The sequence below is a fragment of the Cryptotermes secundus genome, unplaced genomic scaffold, assembly GCF_002891405.2.
Source record: "Cryptotermes secundus unplaced genomic scaffold, Csec_1.0 scaffold832, whole genome shotgun sequence".
In the NCBI taxonomy this organism is placed as follows: domain Eukaryota; kingdom Metazoa; phylum Arthropoda; class Insecta; order Blattodea; family Kalotermitidae; genus Cryptotermes; species Cryptotermes secundus.
In genome coordinates, this window is record NW_019734324.1 from 80,377 (window position 1) to 101,797 (window position 21,421).

Consider the following 21,421-nt stretch of genomic DNA (forward strand, 5'->3'; position numbering starts at 1 on the left):
GAAAAAAAATAATACATCACTCTTACCAATTAAAACAAGACAGAGCATATAGAAATGTAATTAGAAACTTACGTCACTCCACACGGACAACAGATATCATCAGTGAACTGGGAAACAAAGGTCACAAAGTACCAAATATTAAAAACGTACGACATAGACTTACCAAAGACCCTTTACCATTATTCTATGTGGATTTGGAACCGCAAAATAATAACAGAGATATCTACAATATAGAATACATTGAAAACACAAAAATCAGGGTTGAATCGCCAAGACACAAAAAAGACATTGTTCAGTGCTTGAGGTTCCAATCTTATGGGCACACCAGACATTGCTGTTTGAAGACATACAACTGTGTTAAATGCGCAGGGCCCCACGATACTAAGGATTGCAGTAAATCTAAAGATACCCCCACAACTTGTGTACTATGCAAAGGAGCACACCCCGCAAACTACAAGGGCTGCACCGTATACAGAGATCTGATACGGCTAAAATACAAAGAAAATACCAAAAACCAACCAAACGCCCCAAATGCTGACAGACGTACAAATTCACTACCACACAGCCATCAACAAAATGCATTCAGTTATAGCCACGCGGTGCCCGCAAATATCCCAACAACTCACAATGGAAGTAATCAGGACTTCAGTACCTTAATGGGAAACTTTCTAAATGAATTCAAAACCATGTTAAATCAACTTCTAAACCAAAATATCATGACACTAAGCATGCTTACTACTATGATCAGTAAATTATCTGAATAGCGGCTACCTCTATCAGAATAGCAGCCTGGAATGCCAACGGAATAACCAATCGTGTGCATGAAATTACATTGTTTCTACAAATCAACTCTGTCCATATCCTTATGGTCTCATAAAGTCATGCTACGTCTCGAACTGTCGTCAAAATTGCAAATTACAATATTTACTACGCCAATCGCCCTGACGGAACGGCCAACGCCGGTTCAGCCATCATAATTAAGTCTAACCTACAGCACCAGGCACAGCAACCCCAAATAACTACTAAAATACAAAGTGTTATAACAGTACCGGCGCTCTCCTGGCACATCAACATAGCAGCTGTCTACAGCCCCCCACGACACCTTATTTCGTCACAAGAATATGCAGAATTTCTCAAGTCACTAGGACCACGATTTCTTGCTATCGGCGATTGGAATGCTAAGCATTCTGCATGGGGATCCAGGTTAACAACACCTAAAGGACGCAGTCTATTCCAAACTATACAACAGGAGAACCTACAAATACTCTCTACTGGTCAACCAACCTACTGGCCGACAGACAAGAACAAAATTCCTGATTTCCTCGACTTCGCCATAACTGAAGGAATATCCAAACTTCACAGTCATATAGGGTCTAATTTTGACCTAAGCGCCGACCACAGCCCAATAATCATCACACTAAGTATGACTGTAATCTGGAAAGAACCACAACCTAAATTGTGCTCCAGTCGTACAGATTGGCAACTCTTCCAAGAAATCATAAATAAAAACATGAGACTAAACCACAGAATAAAGGATAATCATGAGCTCGAAGAAGTAGTACACTACCTAACCCAACTAATCCAAGAGGCTGCTTGGCAAGCGACACCACCCCCCAAAAGAATAGTATCTCAAAGTCAAAACATACCTCTACATATTCGGAAACGGGTAGCGGCAAAAAGAATAGCTCGCAGAAGATGGCAACAAACGAGAAACCCATTAGACGGAGGATAACCCATCAGGGGATGGCACTCCCTACAAGCCACGCAGCGCCTAACACTTGCTTATTACTCTGTATTAGTACATTATGAGTAGATTGTAAATATCCTAAAATAAATAAATAAAAATATTACGAGTAATAATAACTCGCCTGCCTGTGCTTCTCTGCGTGTTTGTATGCCTGTATGTGTGTGCGCGCGTGTGAGAGAGAGATACAATACTTGTCATTCATTTTTGGTACACAAAAAGCACAAACAGATTCTGTTAAATTTCGTTGCTCATCACAGTGGCTACGCGGTCTAGATTCTTTTTTTAGTTTCTTGGGGTGGGGTGATCATGAGTGTGGAGCAGTCGATGGAATGAGAATTGGCAGGGTAAACCGAAGTACTCTGAGAAAAACAGCACCAGTGCCACTTTGTCCATCACAAATCCCACATGACCTGACCTGGGCTCGAACCCGGGCAAACACTGTGGGAAACCGGCGACTAACCGCCTGAGCTATGGCACGGCCTGGCCGCTCAAACGGTTCAAATCCCCCCTCGAGGCATGGATGGCGGTCCGTGTTATCCTGAGTAGGCAGCGGCCTTACGGCAGGACTGATCACCCTGCCAAGGAGTCCTACAAACTGTCTGTAAGACAAGAAGAAGAAGAAGAAGAAGGAGAAGAAGAAGAAGAAGAAGAAAGTTTGATAAAATGCGAAATTCTAGCTTTTGGAATGTAACNGCGAAGAAGAAGGAGAAGAAGAAGAAGACGACGAAGAAGAAGAAGAAGAAGAAGAAGAAGAAGAAGAAGAAGAAAGTTTGATAAAATGCGTAATTCTAGCTTTTGGAATGTAACATCGTGTAGTCCGATGAAAGTCAACAGATGATTCAAAGAACATATTGCCTCCATCTTCAAGGTCGAAGAGTAAGCTAAGAAAGAAACCAGCATGAAGCAGGCAGCATAGAGCAGGCAGCGAATCCTGGTTTCTTGCTTGGCTTAGCTTCGATCTTGAAGAAGGAGGTGATATGCTCCTCTGAAATACGTTATTGAATTTTCACCAAACTACACGGCGTTATATTTCAGAAGATGGGACTCTTCGTAGTCACAGCTGTGAGAACTTCAAATCCAACATTTGTTAAAACGGTTTAATGTAATTTGTAATCAAACCAGATTTACGTTTGCGTGGTATTCTAGTCCACTTTGGATGTATCACTTGTCGCACTTATGGTCTCGTAGGAGTACATAGACACGTACAATGAATGTTCGTTTGGCTCGGAATAATTATATCGAGTATATTTCCAACAGAGGGGTGCGCGGTAGCGTAGTTGGTTGAGGCACTATGCTACAAGCCCGAAGGTCTCGGGCTCGATTCTCGATGAGGTCATGGATTTTCAGTTGACGTAATCCTTCCAGTCTTACTATGGTCCTGGGGTCGACTCAGACTCTAACAAAAATGAGTACCAGGAATCTTCCTGGGGTTAAAGGGAGGCCGGCCCATAATGCTGACAACCTCACCGCCGCCAGTGAACCGATCGCCTAGAAAATGTGGGAGCCGCGACGTCTCACAACCCTAGAGGCTTCCACGGCCTGTTACATGGATGGCTTTACCTTTTATATATATCCCCCAACAAAATCTGTCATTGTTTGCATGCCATTCAAACTCTTTAAGCACACAGTTTCTGTATATACCACCTGGTTTGACTTTAAGAAGAACTCTGCGGTTTGCCCACAGAATATATTTGTGGATTTCGCGTGATTCTGGTATTAAATAGCGACCATTCACGAAACATTATTAACCTTTATAATGGGGACGCAGTTTGTTTCCTGTGGGGTAGGAAACAGAATGTTAATATTATTTATATGAATGGTACGCTTCAAAGTGTTAAAACAGATGGGTGCTGTACAATTATTGGCCTTCTGGGCGTTATCCATCGCCCTCTTTTTATTTTAAGCAACGTTTCGGATACTGGGATCTTGTCTCCGTCCTAAATAAAATGCCTACTGAGTTGGGCCCAATCGATAGATCGAGTCCCGATCTCTGTCAGTTACTGACTTGCTGTTTTAAATGAATTTGTTAGTAAATGTATTAATGTACCATCGTCACAAGCTTTAAGATGGATGTTGTCCTTAAATGCGTGTTGTTTCAATTTTCAAACTTCTTTGTTCAGATCCCTCGTGATTCCGAAACGTTAAAGAATCGGCTGCAAAATACACGGTTCCTACCTCCGTCGTATACGGTGAATACGATATACAACAGCGCCGTAACTTGTGCTCCCTTGTGTCCAGACAGCATTACAGGATGACATAGATATCATGGTTGGGAGCGCTTCACCTATGTCCAGATCTCATCAATAAAAGAAATAAGCAATCAGCCATTACCTTCGGAGAAAGCACTATTGTGATCATCATGGCTCAGCAGATCTCAGAACCGTTGGAGATATTCAAATAAAGGGAAAAATAGCAACCCCCTACCGTCCAGTCTGGAGCCAGTTACCTTTAACAACTAAGCTATTATGGCCACTATATAGGTTTTATGGCATAAAAATGTGAGACATAACGTATTTACTCGTGTAGGTGCTTACTGTGCAATACTGTCATGCTCAGTCCCCAGAAACAGATTATAGTCGTGCGTGTTTTTTCTGAACTAGCTCCAGGGCATCTCTAAGTCAGACAGTAAAGGCATAGACAGATTGTGCTGTAGACTCAATCACTAAGTATCGCATTATTTACCGTATAAATGACAACCCATTACGAGAAGATGACAGTTGAAATAAGCAATCGACATCCTTTCCACACAGACTTATTGTATAATTGCTTCAGTTAAAAAACAACATATTTTTTACGTTAAGAAATGGACAATCTTTAAGAAGTCAGGTTGTCATTGCATAAATATACTCACAGAGATAAAATTACACTTCACAAGTATCCATCACATACTTCCACAGCATGCTTCTAATATGCTAAGATGAATTATTTTAATAATCACTCAAATTTGTACTTCGAATTTCAGCGTAATTTTCAGTGGTATTCTAGCAGTCGCTCCATGGGACAAAATGGGATGTTGTAATAATTACGCTGATATTAATGTGTTTCTTTCAATTACTTGATGAACCCATAAATCAGCTTTCATAAAATTTGCTCTTTTGCTGTGTTGTGCACATAACTATTGAATGTCATTCAGTCAGCATCGAAATCATATAGTCCCTAAGTACAGTAATTTAAATTATTTTTCTTTTTCCCTACAGATCTCATTGTATACTTGTATGTCAGATATAGACGTGGACTAACTAACCGAGCAGCCCTGTGCGGCACAAGTCTTCTTGAGAAACTGAATGGTCACTCAGCTAGTCAAGAACTTCCCGCGTTTTACGGAATATGAAGGTCAAATTCAGACCCTCTATTCTCTAAGGATGAAAATACAATATTTTTCAAAGTAAATGTGTTCATAGTTTTAATACTGTTACAAATTTTCAACAAATTTATTTGGGATAGATAAGTGTTGCCATATCACTTTGGACCGTCTCTGACACATATAGAGGAGACATATCATCAAAGAATTCAAAACGTTTCATTTCACTTTAAATATGTGCTTTGATAAGTCCTTGCTGTACTCTCTACTCGTATAGCTTCAGAAGAGTATAGCTACACATTAGTAATCGAGAACGTCCATCTTGGTAATTATAATACACTATTTGGCAACTAACATATCATTAAATTAAAACAGAAACAGTCAGGGTAGAGAGGTTTGGCCCTCGACTTGCCCTTAGATTTGAAATTATGCAGGAAATTCTTAGTGGCGGTCTGAGAAATTACTTCTTCTTCTTCTTCTTCTTCTTCTCCTCCTTTTTCTTCTCCTCCTTTTTCTTCTTCTTCTTCTTCTTCTTCTTCTTCTTCTTCTTCTTCTTCTTCTTCTTCTTCTTCTTCTTCTTCTTCTTCTTTTATTGCTGTTACTCCCACTTCGAGCAGAGGTTATTCGTGAAACGCTTCGTTTCACTTCAGTTTCTTAATGTAAGACAGTCGGCAGGACTCCTTGAACGGGGGATCAGCCCGTCGCAAGGCCGCTACCTAACACAAATACATAATAAACAAACAGACATCCATGCCATGAGTGGTATTCCAACCTACGATCCCAGCGTTCGAGCGGGTGAAGACATTTCATACCTTAGACCGCGCGGCACTGTGATCGGCGACAAATTACATGGTTAACTAATTATATGCGTGCTCATGCCTTGATACAGTTATGCGTTTCAGATCTCCCGAAGTGGTAGAAACAAGGTGTGCAAGTCAGTGACACCGTCATACAACTCAGTTTCATCTGTCGGCGTGCGAATTATATTTTACCATATCATAGAGACACTGTAACCTCGAATAGAACATGAAGTAGTCCAGTGACTAATGTTCAGCAAATATACCATAAGAGAATAACGGAATAAATACAGAACCCCAAATTATTTCAGTATTCATTACGTCTGTGAAAGAACAAAGCGAGACCAATGGAATTGGGGAAGAAAGTGATGCTTCTAGACGAGAGGCTGAATGTGCATGGTGATATTACAGTTGTTTCATAGTTTCTACTTTCTTTACGCACATCGGCAGCTTATACAGTGGCGAAGGTCTGATCAGAATCTGTTCTCGCTTTCGCCAACAACAACAACAACAACAACGATGATGATGATGCCGACAATCAAAATGGAATCATTTTAGTTGTATAACCTCTTGCATGCTGACTTCTATGCATATGTCGAGGAATTTGGAATCCTCAATAAGATGGTTCGTACTTTTGCTCAGTCCTTCCGCGGGGATGTCACGATAGTTCCTCGAAATAGGCTTCCTCGTCAGTGTTTTCCAGTTCACAGTACATGACCATCGTCTCAACTTATTTGACGTTAAATAGTCCCTGAAGTTCGTACAGAGTAGTTAAATAACCAACAAATCAACCAATTATTATGTTATTACCGGTATGCTGGTAAGTGTCCATTGACGTATGACTGATACACGTATGTACGACTTTTCGCGAGTTGGCTCAGTTCCCGCCCTCAGCACGGCAGACAGTTGACAATACCCATCAAAGTCCTAGCATTAGTACAATAATGAACCCATGTCACAAAACTTTAAGAATCATGATACTGGCCAACTCTGTACAGGATCACTTCTGGCATTGAATTTGTGGTAGAGAATGAAAGTAATTGAAGAAGTGTAACTTCTTGATTATACAACCCATTTTTGATTTGTAACTAGGTCCGCCTCCCTGCATTTTCATTGGTAGTGGTTTAACGTCTTCCAGGTCACTTCGCAGGAGGAACAGACCTTTTGCAACTCCTCAAGACCGTTCCAGTTTTCAGACTCCCATCCTCTACACAACCATGCCTCATCTATCGTTCATATTAAATATTTTCTGTTCCTTCCTGTTCCATTTGTATTCATACTAAAGTGAGCAATTAGTGATGACACGGCTTGAGATGTAAGGTATCGCACTTCTTTGACAGCTGTACGAACCTTCAGTAAAGAATATTCAACATTCTTGAGTCACAACAGTTATTTTCGCAGTTACGTAGCCCAGGGCCAACATCAGTTAAAATACAAACTTACAAAGGAAAACAGCGGAGCTATCGTTTGTTCTTGATGCTGCTGGAATTGCCTTCAAGTTATGTCCAGCGCTTTAACCTTCTAGAAGTAGCATTGATAAATCCGAAGACTTCGCCTCCATTGGAAAGCCGTGTCAACAGCCGTTTAAAACCGGGTGTCTTATGTTTGAATACGTGACGCCACTCCTCATTATATGTTATGCGGAATATATACAGGGAACATCTGAGGTGACGGTATGATTTTTTTTTCTTCAGTGGTACAGTATGAGGATGTCCGTGCTCTTGCTATAGCTCTAGGTGTTCCGTTTTCATTAATAAAAGTGTTACATACATACATGCATACACTTGTAACGAACGCTGTTGTCGAGTTGTTAGTAGTCTTACTTGGTATTTTGAAGGTAGGAAATCTCTAGTAGGTGGTATTTTTTTTTTGATCTTGAAAAAGCGTTTGGCTGTTTAAACCATGATATATTGATCTCTAAATTACAATTTTATGGTGTTAATGGCAAAGCTAAGTTATGGTTTGAATCATAGCTTAATAACAGATATTAGAGAACTCAGATTTCTAGCGAGGAATCAAATCTAATAAATCTTTCTACACTGGAAAAGATAACTGATGGTGTTCCCCAGGGATCAGTTCTGGGCCCTTTGTTGTTCTTTATTTATATTAATGATTTGTCCAAAATTGTAGACGGTAATGCTATACCTATTTTGTTTGCTGATGATACAAGCATATTAGTCAAAGGTTCTAGCTTAGGGGACTTTCGAAATAAGATGTCTAACACCTTCACTTGCATAAATAAATGGTTCAAAACAAATTTACTTTCAATAAAGGTTAACAAAACTCATTGTATTCATTTTAAAACTAAAAATAAATCCACAATTGATGTAAATATCGTTTATAACAATCAACCAATAACAACTGTGTCTAATATTAAGACCCTTGGCATAAATAGAAATGATTCATTGAACTGGAGAGGTCATATTGAATGTATTATCCCAAAACTGAGTTCGGTATGTTATATTATGAGGAGTATTAAGTCATATATGTTTTTCAATGTTCTGAAAATTATTTATATATTTTAATTCGCTCATAAGCTATGGCTTAATGTTCTGGGGAAATTCGCCCCACAGTTTAAAAATATTTAGAATGCAAAAAAGAATAATAAGAATCATGATGGGCTGTAGGAGCAGGGCTTCGTGCAGGAATTTGTCTAGGAAGTTTGAAGTTTTGCCTCTTGCATTACAATATATTTTTAACTCATGTTGTTTGTGGTCAGTAACAAGGATCTCTTTATTTTAAATTCGGAAAAGCATAATACAGGTACAAGACAATAAAATAATTTTTATCTGCATACAGTAAATTNTTATGAGGAGTATTAAGTCATATATGTTTTTCAATGTTCTGAAAATTATTTATATATTTTAATTCGATCATAAGCTATGGCTTAATGTTCTGGGGAAATTCGCCCCACAGTTTAAAAATATTTAGAATGCAAAAAAGAATAATAAGAATTATGATGGGCTGTAGGAGCAGGGCTTCGTGCAGGAATTTGTCTAGGAAGTTTGAAGTTTTGCCTCTTGCATTACAATATATTTTTAACTCATGTTGTTTGTGGTCAGTAACAAGGATCTCTTTATTTTAAATTCGGAAAAGCATAATACAGGTACAAGACAATAAAATAATTTTTATCTGCATACAGTAAATTTTACAGTTTACCAAAAGGGAGTGTACTGTATGGGTAGTAGGGTATTTAACAATCTTCCTCCACATATTAAAGATATATCTCATAATCCAAGGAAATTTGAAGCCTGTCTAAAACATTTTCTTTATACACATTATTTTTATTCCAGTGATGAATATCTTCAATTTAAGGCTATTGCAAGTGAATGACATACCAGAGAATTTATATATATAGTTTAATAAATTATGTTTATTGTCACCAAGTTTTAAAACTATTAGTAACAGAACTTTTTATATTTCTGTCATTAATTTATTTTATTCTATTTTTTGGCTTATTTGTCTTGTATATATGTACCACTTGACGTGTTCCATATCCTACCTGTTGTACTGTGGATCTATGGAATGTAAAATAAATGAATGTAGGTCCCGTATTCGAATAACTTCCCACAGACCGGTTATCGTGACTGAAATTTTCCGTGCTTTCATTCAGTTTCTCTAGGAAAGTTCCCGCAGCCTCCCTGCTTTAGATGAAAGAGTAGCTGTACAGATAATAATAAATCGTTAAACATAAACTGTCCAGGCATCAAACATATTGTTTCTGTGCCTGCACGTGTTCAAACAGATCAGAGTTCCTCAACCAGAATAGGTATTTTCTCCCATTTCATAGCAATCTTATGTCTCATTTAACGATATACTCATATATGACCTCAGCAGCTGGATTAACATAAGTTAAGTAACTTAATAATCGGTCAATTGAACTTCGATAAGAACTATGCCACTCATTAGTGACATGGACAAGTGTGTGGTAGTGATAAAGCTGCATATCTACTAAGATCTTGGATCTCCTTTTACCCACGTGGAAAGGGGAAGCCTGTAGCCAAGTTCAATGACATACACTATGTGAAATCTTGAAAACAACCCTGCCATTGAGTGATGCATGATGTAACCACTTTCTTTAGTGGGCAAATATGGCTCACAACACCACTGAATTGTTTAATTGAATCAGAGAACTTGTTCAATCATGGGAAGTATTCCTTTTCCAGCCAACGAATTCATTTATGTTAAAATTTCATCATTGGTAATTAACGACCATTTCTTAACTGAAGGCCCCTCCCTGAATATTAAACACTTTCATGAGACAATTGGTGGCCGGATGTGGTCCACTACACAGTCTTTAAAGCTTGGGAAAGCCATAAAAATAAGATGACAAGACAGTGTGTTCCAGCTTAGATGCTGTGGTAGGCCCTTCAGTTACTCTGTCTTTGTGTTGCATGCTAAATAGCATTGGGGACAAATTGGAGAATAATTTGCCACAAAATATGACAGCAACAACAATAATAATAATAACAGTTACTAGTATCGCAATTGAAAAAATTGATCTTATTTCTGCAATGAAAATTATAGCATTGCAGGAAGACAGATATAGACTGGCAGATATTAGTGAAGTGTTAATATCTTGTAGCTCTTACAATATTCCCAGAAGGTATAGAAGCATAAAATGGTTCAGTTTCACATAACCCTCTTCTGACATTATACAGAAAGACTGTAACTTGAGATTCAACCATATTATTTCACAAAGATTTTAATTATTTTGGTGTGTTCTATGTTAAGACAAATGACTTGCATTTAAATCAATCTGTAAATGCCACAAAAACATAGAAATTCAAGTAGGTACTTATTAGCATAATATCAAGCTTGAGAAGACTGGTTATCAAATATCCTGACTCGATCTCTTCATGGTTTTCTCCAGTACTTTTTTTTTTTTCAGAAAACCTGTTAGCCAGTGCGTGTGTTCCTGGTTTTAGCCTCAAGGCTGAAATTCACAACAAACCAACAGATGTATAACTTTTGAGAAGTTTGCTGGTACATATCAGTTGCAGCATCCATTAGACACCTGAGCACAAAATACTAAAATGATGATGAAATAGGATGTGAAGGTGTGGAGTGGATTTAGTTAACTCAGAATATTGTCCAGTGGTGGGCTCTGTACAAAAGTGATGAACTCTCACATTCCTTACAAGGCAGGGATGCTACATGTTTTACAGTTTTGTATCCAGAGATACATTTTCAACAGAATTACACTTTATTTTTATTGCTTGCATCCTGTTGCATAAGTACAACTAATGATACAGGTTCAACCGTCAACAAAACAACTTTTATTAATTTGAGTTACACTGCATGTATCGACCCTTAAAGGTTCATCTTCAGGTGTTTCTAGTTACACATTATTACATTACTGGATGACATCATGAGATCCATATATTCCAGTTTACATACACAGGCCATAAAGTGGCTACACTCATGTTTATTTACACACTGTTTAGTGGATATTGACTCATCTGAGACTAAAATATTAAACTTAACAATTAACCTAAAATTAATTTTAATTCTAGAATTGATTTAAAATTAATTTAAAGCTAATTTAAAATCATGAGCTGTGATTGTTTCAGTCTTGAGCTGCAGTAGACCTCACTTGGCCTTAACAGATTCTTCTCTTACACTTTGATCCCTAACTGGCAATTCTCTTATATCAAGATTCTTATGTCACATTGCTGCTTGATTGCACATGCATTCGAGAGAGCACAGGAGTGAATTATGAAAAGCTGCAGAGTTAATCATAAATGTCTCCTTCTCCTTATCCTTCTCCTGCTTCTCCTCCTCATCCTCTATGGATTATATAACATGTTCAGTTAAAATAATATGTTTAAGCAGTTTGAGAATTAATCAATAAATTAGAACGAAGTAAGATTTTTGTAGAGAATACACAAGAAATGTGTAGTGAGCTCACTAGTGAGTTAGGTTGTAAGTAATCATTAGGAAATAAGTTGACAGGTTGTGATACAAATATCATGCACTACAAGCATGTAATTCAGTCTTAGACTACATTTACATCATGCTGAACATTATCAAACAAACTGCTTTTGGGATTCTTTTGTGTGTTGACTCACATCCTGACCTTCACCTCTTCAGACTCAAGAGTTAAAAGCAATGTTTCATTACCAGTTACCTTTAGCTCATCCTTATATTTATATAGTTGCCTCATCAAGGTCATTTGGCCTAACAACAGAGCAAGAAATGAAGTTGCTCCATTGTAATGTGCCAAAAATAAAATGCTTGTACTACATGAAATTATCTGTAATGTAAAGTTCACTCAGTAATTATCTGTTAGGATTAAATAATGTGGAGTAGTGTGAATATTAACCTAGATTTACAAGGTATTATACAATAATGACAATAACAGACCTGTAAGAGGGTGTAAATTGTAGTACATGTGGTCATGTTACTCTATTTATCTTGACATAGGGGTCATTTTCTATGACTCAAATGGTTTTCCTCAGGCCACCCAGCAAATGCCAAATTTAACATCCTTTCCAATCAATTATTCACCAATAATCCTGTAGCGTAGTGGTTAAGGCTACAAGCCGGAAGGTCGCGGATTCAAGTCCTGATGACATCATTGGATTTTTTTCAGTTGACCTAATCCTTCAAGCCACAGTGTGGCCCTGGGGTCGACTCAACCTCTAACAGAAATGAGTACCAGGAATTAATTAAATAATTTTCCCGGGGAGTAAAGCGGGGCCGGCGCGTAAGGCTGACAACCTTACCGCCATCTTTGAGCTGATTGTCTAGATAATGTGGGACCCTCAATGTCTCACAACCCTATGGGCCTTAGCGGCCTGTTACAAAGATATCTTTACTTTTAATCCTGCCATTTGATGTTATGTAATCTGAGATACTGAAAGCTTCAGTACATAAACCAAGACTAAAATAATGCTTGATACACCACTTGCCTTCTTCTAAGTTGGAATTTGTTTTTTATCAAATCCTCCCTCCACTGAAATTTCCTGAGATATTACAAAGAATCTCTTATTTGCTTTTTCTGATATTCTTGGGCAAAATACACATTGACTGAATAGTTTATCTGCACATCCCAGGAGGACATCTAGAGCCCCCCCCCCACTCACACACACACACGCACACGTGCACGTGCACACATATACACACACATACACAAAGAGAAAAAGGAAAATAGTGTAATAAGTTCTTCGTCTGTAAGAAAACGGGCTAAACTTTTAAATATCTGTGAGTGAAGTGAACGTTAACTAGCACAGCAAAGTATATAGATTCTTGGTGCACTGTTAGTTTTCCACCTAGTTGCAACTGGTATAAGTCTCAGCTCTGTCCAGTATATCAATTAAGTGAAGGTTGACCTCCTGTATTAAGGAAGGAGATAGTAGAATTGGTGTCCATTTTCATTGCAGGATTCAGATTTCTAGATCAGGTGAATATGTCAGTATAGTGGTTTCTCTGTATTCAATGCCATAACTCAGCTTTGTGAAGTTGATGCAGATTCCGCAGTCAGTCTTTGAGGCATGTAACTGGAAGATAGTATAATCTGGGCACTCAGCAGGATCTTCTCTTTTGTCCATATGAAGCATATCACTGTATGAATACCAGAATGCAGAGGTGCTTCTGTAAGTCAAATAATGATCACGCTTGAAGAGTCATTCAGTGTGATTAAAAATTACGCATTCACCCACGTAAATTCAGGTTATATTGTACAAAGTATATAAATTCCTTTAATGGAAATATCATAAATTAAGGTAGCATTATCTCTGTGCTGAATTAGGTACAAGGCCATGAAGACACATCCCTATGCTTAATTAAGCACCATGGCCTGAAGATGTGTGGTTAAGTGGATATAATAATACTCTACAAATTCTTAATCACAGCACTTGATGGAGATGAGTTTTCGTCTTCACGCCCCAGCTGCTTTACCCCTGGGAAAATATTTTCTTGTGCCTTTTGGGCACGAATATGTGTAGGCCTCATCTCCAGTCTGGATAAAGTAGCAAAGAAGAAAATTCTAGCTCCTTTCAGAAATTGAAATATGGTTGTTCTGCTTGTAGCCTAGTCACTTAACTATTATTATTATTATTATTATTGGAGGCGTGGGTTTCCCCATGCACCGCAACCAGCGGTCTATTGTACGTCCCCTCTGTGATATTCTACCAGTCTCTATACCCTACCGATACTGGTGCGTGCCATCAGTCCCGACTCAGCCAGCGAGTTCGGCCTCTACTGGCTCAGCGGTATCTAGATGCTTCCCCCATCTACCAGAGGCGTTAGAGACTATTGTTGGGCGGAAATGTCCGATCAATTTGGCTCAGTGGTCCCCTTGGGACATGAGGTTCTTTTACGTGCCGTAAAGCTGCGACACGGGACCCACGGCTTAAAGTCCCTCCCGGAGGACTTGTTCCCTGAATTTTTCCGCCTTCAAAAATTCCACGACCTCCACCGGGTTTGAACCCGCATGAGGTGGGAACGTTACCCCTAGACTATGGAGGCCGCTAGTCACTATACTAACTGATCTATTCTGGCTCAGATCATATGTGACGTACTATAAATATCATGCTACAATGTTTGCAGACCATATTTAACCCTTTGCCACATCATTCAAACCTAGGTATCAAGACAATTTAAATGCTGTTTGCAAACTTCACTGTAGTATGTTACAGTCCAGAAGGGGATATTCCATTATGTTATTTTCTACAGTGTTTGGTGCGAAAGGTCATTGGTTACAGGATTAAAGCTATCAAGGAGGCCAATGAGTTGGTATCACAAGATGCAGCCTATGGTTTTCCCTCAATTTATCTTGTTATTTTGACAAATAAGGGTGCTGAGATAGCACAGTCAGTATAGCAACTGGCTATGGGCTGCACTGCTGAGAGGGGGGAGTCCGAGTCTCAGTAAGGGCAAGATTTTTCTCCTTTCATGTCATTCAGACTGGTTCTGGGGGCCGCCCAACTTCCCATTCAGTGGGTACTGGGGCTCTTTCCCCATTTTGTAAAGTGGCCAGGGCATAAAGCTGACCACTCACCACCAACTAGTGCCAAAGTCACAAATATGAAGATTTATATGTCCACTCTGCTGTATGTCTTCTTGGTGTAATGCTTAATTCTTTAAGCACTGGGAGAACGTTGCCTACCTTAATTTTGATGACTTTGTCAATAATGATTATAGTAATGTGTTCACAGTAAAGTTCACAGGAACTTCTTTTTCTTTTATGACTGGCATACTTCAGGCCTGGAATAACAAACTGCAGGGATTTTTTTGTGACTTTGCTAAGGCTTTTGACTGTGTTAATTATGGGATATTGACATCTAAACTAGAGTATTATGGTGTCTGGGGTTGTATATTAAACTGGTTCAAATCATATCTATTGGATAGAAAACAGAGTGTACATTAAAGCTAATGGTGGTCAGGACTATTTTTCATCTTGGGAAAGAGTTAAGCAAGGGGTTCCTCAGGGGTCGGTTTTGGAACCACTTCTATTTATTATTTACATTAATGACCATGATTTATTTCAACCGTCTTCCAGTGCATACACTCTTCTATCTCACNCTATTGTGCTTTGTGTTGTGTCTTGTTTCTGTGACTGCGTGTGTTATACTGCTGGGCCTGCTGTGTATGTGTGTTGAAATAAATCATGGACTTAAATCAGTGCAACAGGACGCTAAAATANTGTAGTGCGAGAGAGAGGAGTGAGATAGATGAGTGTATGCACTGGAAGACGGTTGAAATAAATCATGGACTTTAATCAGTGCAACAGGACGCTTAAATATAACATTACATTAATGATTTTCCTCCATATGTTAATAAACTGGCTAAAGTTTTTCTTTTTGCTGATGATACCACTATTTTGGTTACCGGTAATAATCATGTTGAGCTTAAGCATAAAGTCATAGGTACACTGTCTTTTATTATAAATTGGTTCTTAGCTAATAAGTTGGCCTTAAATATCACTAAAACTAATATTATTAGATTTGCTCTAAAACAGTCCTTTAACAATCTGGCAGTTGCTAGCGGGAATTTTTTTGTGAATGAAGTTCCTGTGATAAAATTTTTGGGTCTGCAAATTGATAAGAATTTGGATTTGAAGAGTCATGTAGAGTATATTCTCCCTAAACTTAGTTCAGCTATTTTTGTAATTAGGAGTTTATCTTATTTTATGAGTAAAATTTTTTTATGAATGGTGTATTTTTCTTATTTCCACTCTGTTCTTAAGTATGGAATAATTTTCTGGGGCAACTCAACAAATAATATTAGAGTTTTTAAATTACAAAAAAAAAAAAAAGTAATAAGGATTATATCTGGAGTGGGACCTAGAGACTCATGTAGGGATCTTTTTAAGAAATTGAATATACTGCCATTGTCATATGACTACATTCTCTCGTTGATGATGTTTGTGATTGATAATCAAACTAAATTTTGTTGAGGTTTAGATGTTCATGGTTTGAATACAAGAAATCGAAAGCAGTTATATTTGCCAAACTCGAATCTTTCTGCTTTTCAGAAGGTACAATGTTTACTGCTATTAAACTATTCAACAGATTGCCCATAACCATTCAAAGCCTTAAAGAGGATAGAATTAGTTTTAAAAATAAGCTGTCTTTATATCTTATGAATAACTCCTTTTATACATTTTCTGAATATGTGGAGCATAACATAAACTTTTAGTTTTAATTATTCTGTTATCTGTGTGTTTATTTAAATTTTTTTTGCATTTCTTTATATGACGGCCTTCATGTCCATTTGTTTTGGACTTATAAAATGAAATGTATGTATGTATGTATGTATGTATGTATGTAGAGATTATGGATCATTAATTATGAATTCAAGAAGGATAGATAGGAATTTTATGGCTTGTTTTTAAATACTGTCTCAGCAGTTACTATAGGATTGTGACGATGGTGTATAACACACAGAGATATTGTGTTTTCAGACTTTATCCATCATCCTGGTTTTTAAGATAACTAAGAAAAACACGACGTTTCAGAAACTGGATCTGTTTCCATCCTCAGGGGAGGGAAAACACCTATTCTGTTGGGTCCCTTAGAAAGAGCTAGGCTCAATCACTGGACCTCAATCACCTGAGGACGGAAACAGATCCAGTTTCCGAAACGTCATGTTTTTCTTAGTTTCTTAAAAACCAGGACGATGGATAAAGTCCGAAAACCCAATATCTCTGACTGTCTCAGCATTTGGTATATGGAATTCTCAAGTGTTGCATTGTGTAATGTCAACCAGAGGTTGAAATATTTTCTTGAATAAGTTAAACTGAATATTTGCACCCATTCAGTGCACTGACTAACATGGTATTCCTATTGCAGACATCAATGAGTGTGATGACCCTGCAGTGGCTGCTAGATGTGTTGCAAATGCTGAGTGCTGTAACCTACCTGCACACTTCTTATGCAAGTGTAATCCTGGGTTTGAAGGTGATGGAGAAGTGGAATGTCGAGGTAAGTAGCATATCTAGTTCAGATGATCCACTATATCATAAGAAGGAAATTATCTGTATTATGTTGAAAGCAAAAAATGAATATGGAGTGATAATTAACATTTTAAAATACTTTGTTCCTATTATTAATATTTTGTTGCTGGAAGAAGTATTTATTACATTGAATAGGGGAGAATCACATTATATTAAACAAAATAAAAACAAAAGTTCATTGCTGCTGTTTGGTGATATTCATCAGCTCAATATACATGACATTAGTGACATTATAGTCATAACAACAGTAAGATTAAGTTGATGTCATTACTTCCTGAACATAATATTAATATTAATATTAAAATTAAGTTATATTAATTTTTAAGCTAAAATTGCCTGTACTTATGTATGTAACCTTTTGACTTGTTCTGTATCCAAAGGTACTAACCTGCTTAGGATTTATAGAATGTAAATAAATTCAATTCAATTCAATTCAATAAAATTGCTTATTATTGCAGTCTGATAGGAAGTGTCAGAATTTTTTTCAAACACAATTGTGTCACTGCCTTAGTTTTTCTGAGTGTAATATTGAAAAAACTAATTATTAATTGAGGCCACCTGAGTATATTCAATTGAAGGTTTCTATAATTTATTGCAATGTTACTATTTATAAAACTAGCTTCAGTGTGCAACATGGCACAATATATCTCATGTTATAAATTATAATTTCAGATATCAACGAATGTGAACATCCAAATGCATGCGGAATAAATGCAAAATGTGAGAATATTCCTGGAAATTACACATGCAGCTGCTCAGAAGGGTTCATTGGAAATCCCTTTGACGGGGTAAGAGCTTTCTTTATTTGTGGAAGTTGATTCTGTAATATCTGGAAAGAAAAATATTTTGTTAACAATTACGTATGTGTATATGTAATATATATATATATAGAAATTCCTGGACTGAATTATACATACTGGGACTAATCCATAGAGGTGGAACAGGAACATTATATATTGTAATGTATTTGATCAATGCTTTGCCAGCCAACAGCTCTGTAAACACGGTCAAACACGCAACAATAGAGAAAGCTGTGTTTTCTGTAGATCTAACCAACATGCCAATAGACTGGCTGGATAGCGATCACGTGATACATGTTTACTGTAGGTCCTTTTCTGTTCCGTGGCTATATAAGTAAGTGACAGAAATCGTTCAGAGTAGTAGCAGTGGCAGAAGCACACAAACAAGCAGACAAGTCAGTTCTTGGTAGGAGATAGCCATGGGAAGTTCATCATTGAAGAAGAATTAGAAGTTGGCCTGTGAAGACTTAAAATGTGATCAGAAGACTTTATTTGTGTGTAATATTTGGGGTGTGTAATTCATTGAGACTGTTATAGTTCCTGTGTTATAAATCCATGAAGACTCCTACAGATAGACTGACAAGATTAAGGTGAAATGATTGTGAATTGTGTAAAATATCATGTAATAATTAATTGTAGTTACAACCTGCAGGTGGCTAATAAAACCAATTACCAGTCCGAACCCCGTCTTTAGTAACTGTGACACGTGACGATATCCTGACTTTGATTGGGTATGTAATGTTCACATACTTGTACATTTTGAACATTGCAAAAACAGATTTAAAGCAAAATGGTATAATGGTTTTATAGGTATGATATCAGTAAAAGTTGTTGTCCTCATGGAAATCAAACACACAGCCATTAATTAGTAGATAGGTATAAGATTTGAAGTTATCTCTATGAGTATTCAGATTACATTCTTCTGCACATAAATATTTCTGAGGAACCTGATTCCTCCAACTTGAAGGTAGAATTTAGACAGAAGATGAAGGCTATAGCGTCCTATGAAGCACTGGTGTCTGTCTACCAAACTACACAGTGTTACATCCCAAAAAACTTTAATCTGAATACTAGACAGCTCATCTATCTCAAAACATTTTTATCCTACTTCCGTTCTTTTAAAAAATAAAAGCAGGCTTATGAAATCAACCTTCCTGTCTGTGTATGTCTGTATGCGTATCCACCACTCCCCCCAATTAACGTTTAACCAATCTTTATGAAACTTGGTGTGTGTATAATGCCACCTGAGGCCATATCAATGGCATAAGTGATGAATTCTGCTCATCAGTAATAACAACATTATAGACTCTCAAATTGTTAAGGTAATATCCTTCATATACCTCAAATGCTTCAGCTGATCATCATGATAATTGGCATGTATACCATGCTACCTGAAACCATATCAAAGGAATACTTAAGAAATCTGCCATTAGCAGTACCAACACTAGAACCTCTCAAATTGTTGCGGTAATAACCTTAGTATAACCTGAATGTCACAACCAATCTTCATGAATCTTGGTATGTATATCGTGTCATCTGAGGCCATGTCAACAGTGTACCTCATAAATCACTCCAGTCAGTAATATTAACACAGGAGCCTCCCAAACCATACTGTTTGACTTCATTAGGCATACATAGTACTAAAGTTTTATTTATATTTGCCATATCAGATACTAAAGTTACAGTGAAAGGGAGGTAGGCAGTTAGTTATTCCCAGGACTTCTTGTTTATTTATTTGATTCAGTTGAATTACTTATGAAGGTCTCATATTGCCTTATATTAGTGTGAGTTATTGACTAAATATTTGCAACAGTAATGCCAGCAACCAAAATGATGGTTGACAACGACGACGACGGCAATAATCATTATTTGTCTTTATGGATATATGAACCTGTTGCATCTCTAAAATTTGTTCAGACTTTTTGTTTGTTGGTCTTCTGATGAAAAATTAGTTGAACAGCGATAATGTTTGACAAAAGTACACGTCTATTAACCGTTGTACTCTAATGTAGTAATTATAATGGTGGATTGAAGGGAAAGATTTACTTTATCACAGCACTACTTTGTAAGGTTCTGTACATAAATGGTTCTCTTTCCATCTTAGTGTGTGGACCAAGACGAATGTGAAGATCAGCATACATGTGGGCCTGGTGCCCTCTGTACGAACGTCCCAGGTGGACACAGGTGTGAATGCCCAGCTGGATTTGATGGTGATCCATATACCACAGGTTGTGAAGATGCTGATGAATGTGCACGCAGTCCATGTGGAAGGGATGCTCTCTGTAATAACATGCCTGGAAGCTTCAGATGTGCATGTCCACCTGGGCACACTGGAGACCCATTACATGAATGCATAGGTGAGTTGTATATCTTAATTTGACCATTAATGGATTAGAGTTTTCAAATTTGTTAACTGTAATTAATTAATGGAAAGTACTACCAACATAAAAGTAAAAAGTAAAGGTATCCCTGTAACAGGCTGTGGAGGCCCATAGGGTTGTGAGATGTTGAGGTTCCCACATTTTCTAGACAGTCGGCTCATAGATAGCAGCAAGGTTGTCAGCCGTACGTGCCAGCCGTCCTTTACCCCCAAGGACATTTGAAGAATATTCCTGGTGCTCATTTCCGTTAGAGGCTGAGTCAACCCCAGGGCCATAGTGCGGCTGGAAGGATTAGGTCAATTAAAAGAAATCCAATGACCTCATTGGGACTTGAACCCGTAACCTTCTGGCTTGTAGCAAAATGCCTTAACCAACTATGCTACCGCATGCCCCCAGTACTACTAACATACATAAATAAATTAAATATTCATTTCAGTTACTATTATATAAAATATAATGATATGAAGATGGTTTTCTCAGAACCAACATATGAATACACTGTATTTTGATATACTGCATTGTGGTAGTGTATCAATAGCAGATCTTGAAAAGGTAAATTATCCTCCTATCTGAATGTCTGTTTGCTATTGAACCAGAAATGAGCATAACTTCTCTATAATTGTTACCTCTATGGGTAGATACTTTACAGTGGTTTCAGCTTTTAAATCAAAATAGCTCATGGCAGTTTCTGACTAATACAACCGAAACCCTGGAAAATCTATGGCAGTAAATCATGGAAGAAATATTTATTTATAAACCACACAGTGCTTGCAGTAGAAGCAGAAAAAATGGGATGCTTTGTTCAGAATTTCATTAAGTGTATATTTGTCATTTAGACATAATACTATTGAGGTAAAAGAAGTGAGTTTACATCTTGCTTCCTCAGATATTCTATATTGTTGGCCTAATTTCAACTAATATGAAAAATTTCTTA

The 21,421-nt window shown here is 37.5% G+C and overlaps 1 protein-coding gene across 1 annotated transcript in view; it reads left to right on the plus strand.

Annotated features, from left to right (window-relative positions):
• The window catches only part of LOC111868671, a gene marked incomplete at its 5' end in the record, with an annotated part of 256,954 nt that overhangs the window by 38,741 nt on the left and 196,792 nt on the right, over nt 1–21,421 (plus strand). The window contains 3 exon segments of the mRNA XM_033753134.1: nt 17,143–17,274; nt 17,979–18,094; nt 20,211–20,463. Coding sequence (XP_033609025.1) covers nt 17,143–17,274; nt 17,979–18,094; nt 20,211–20,463 — 501 coding nt within the window.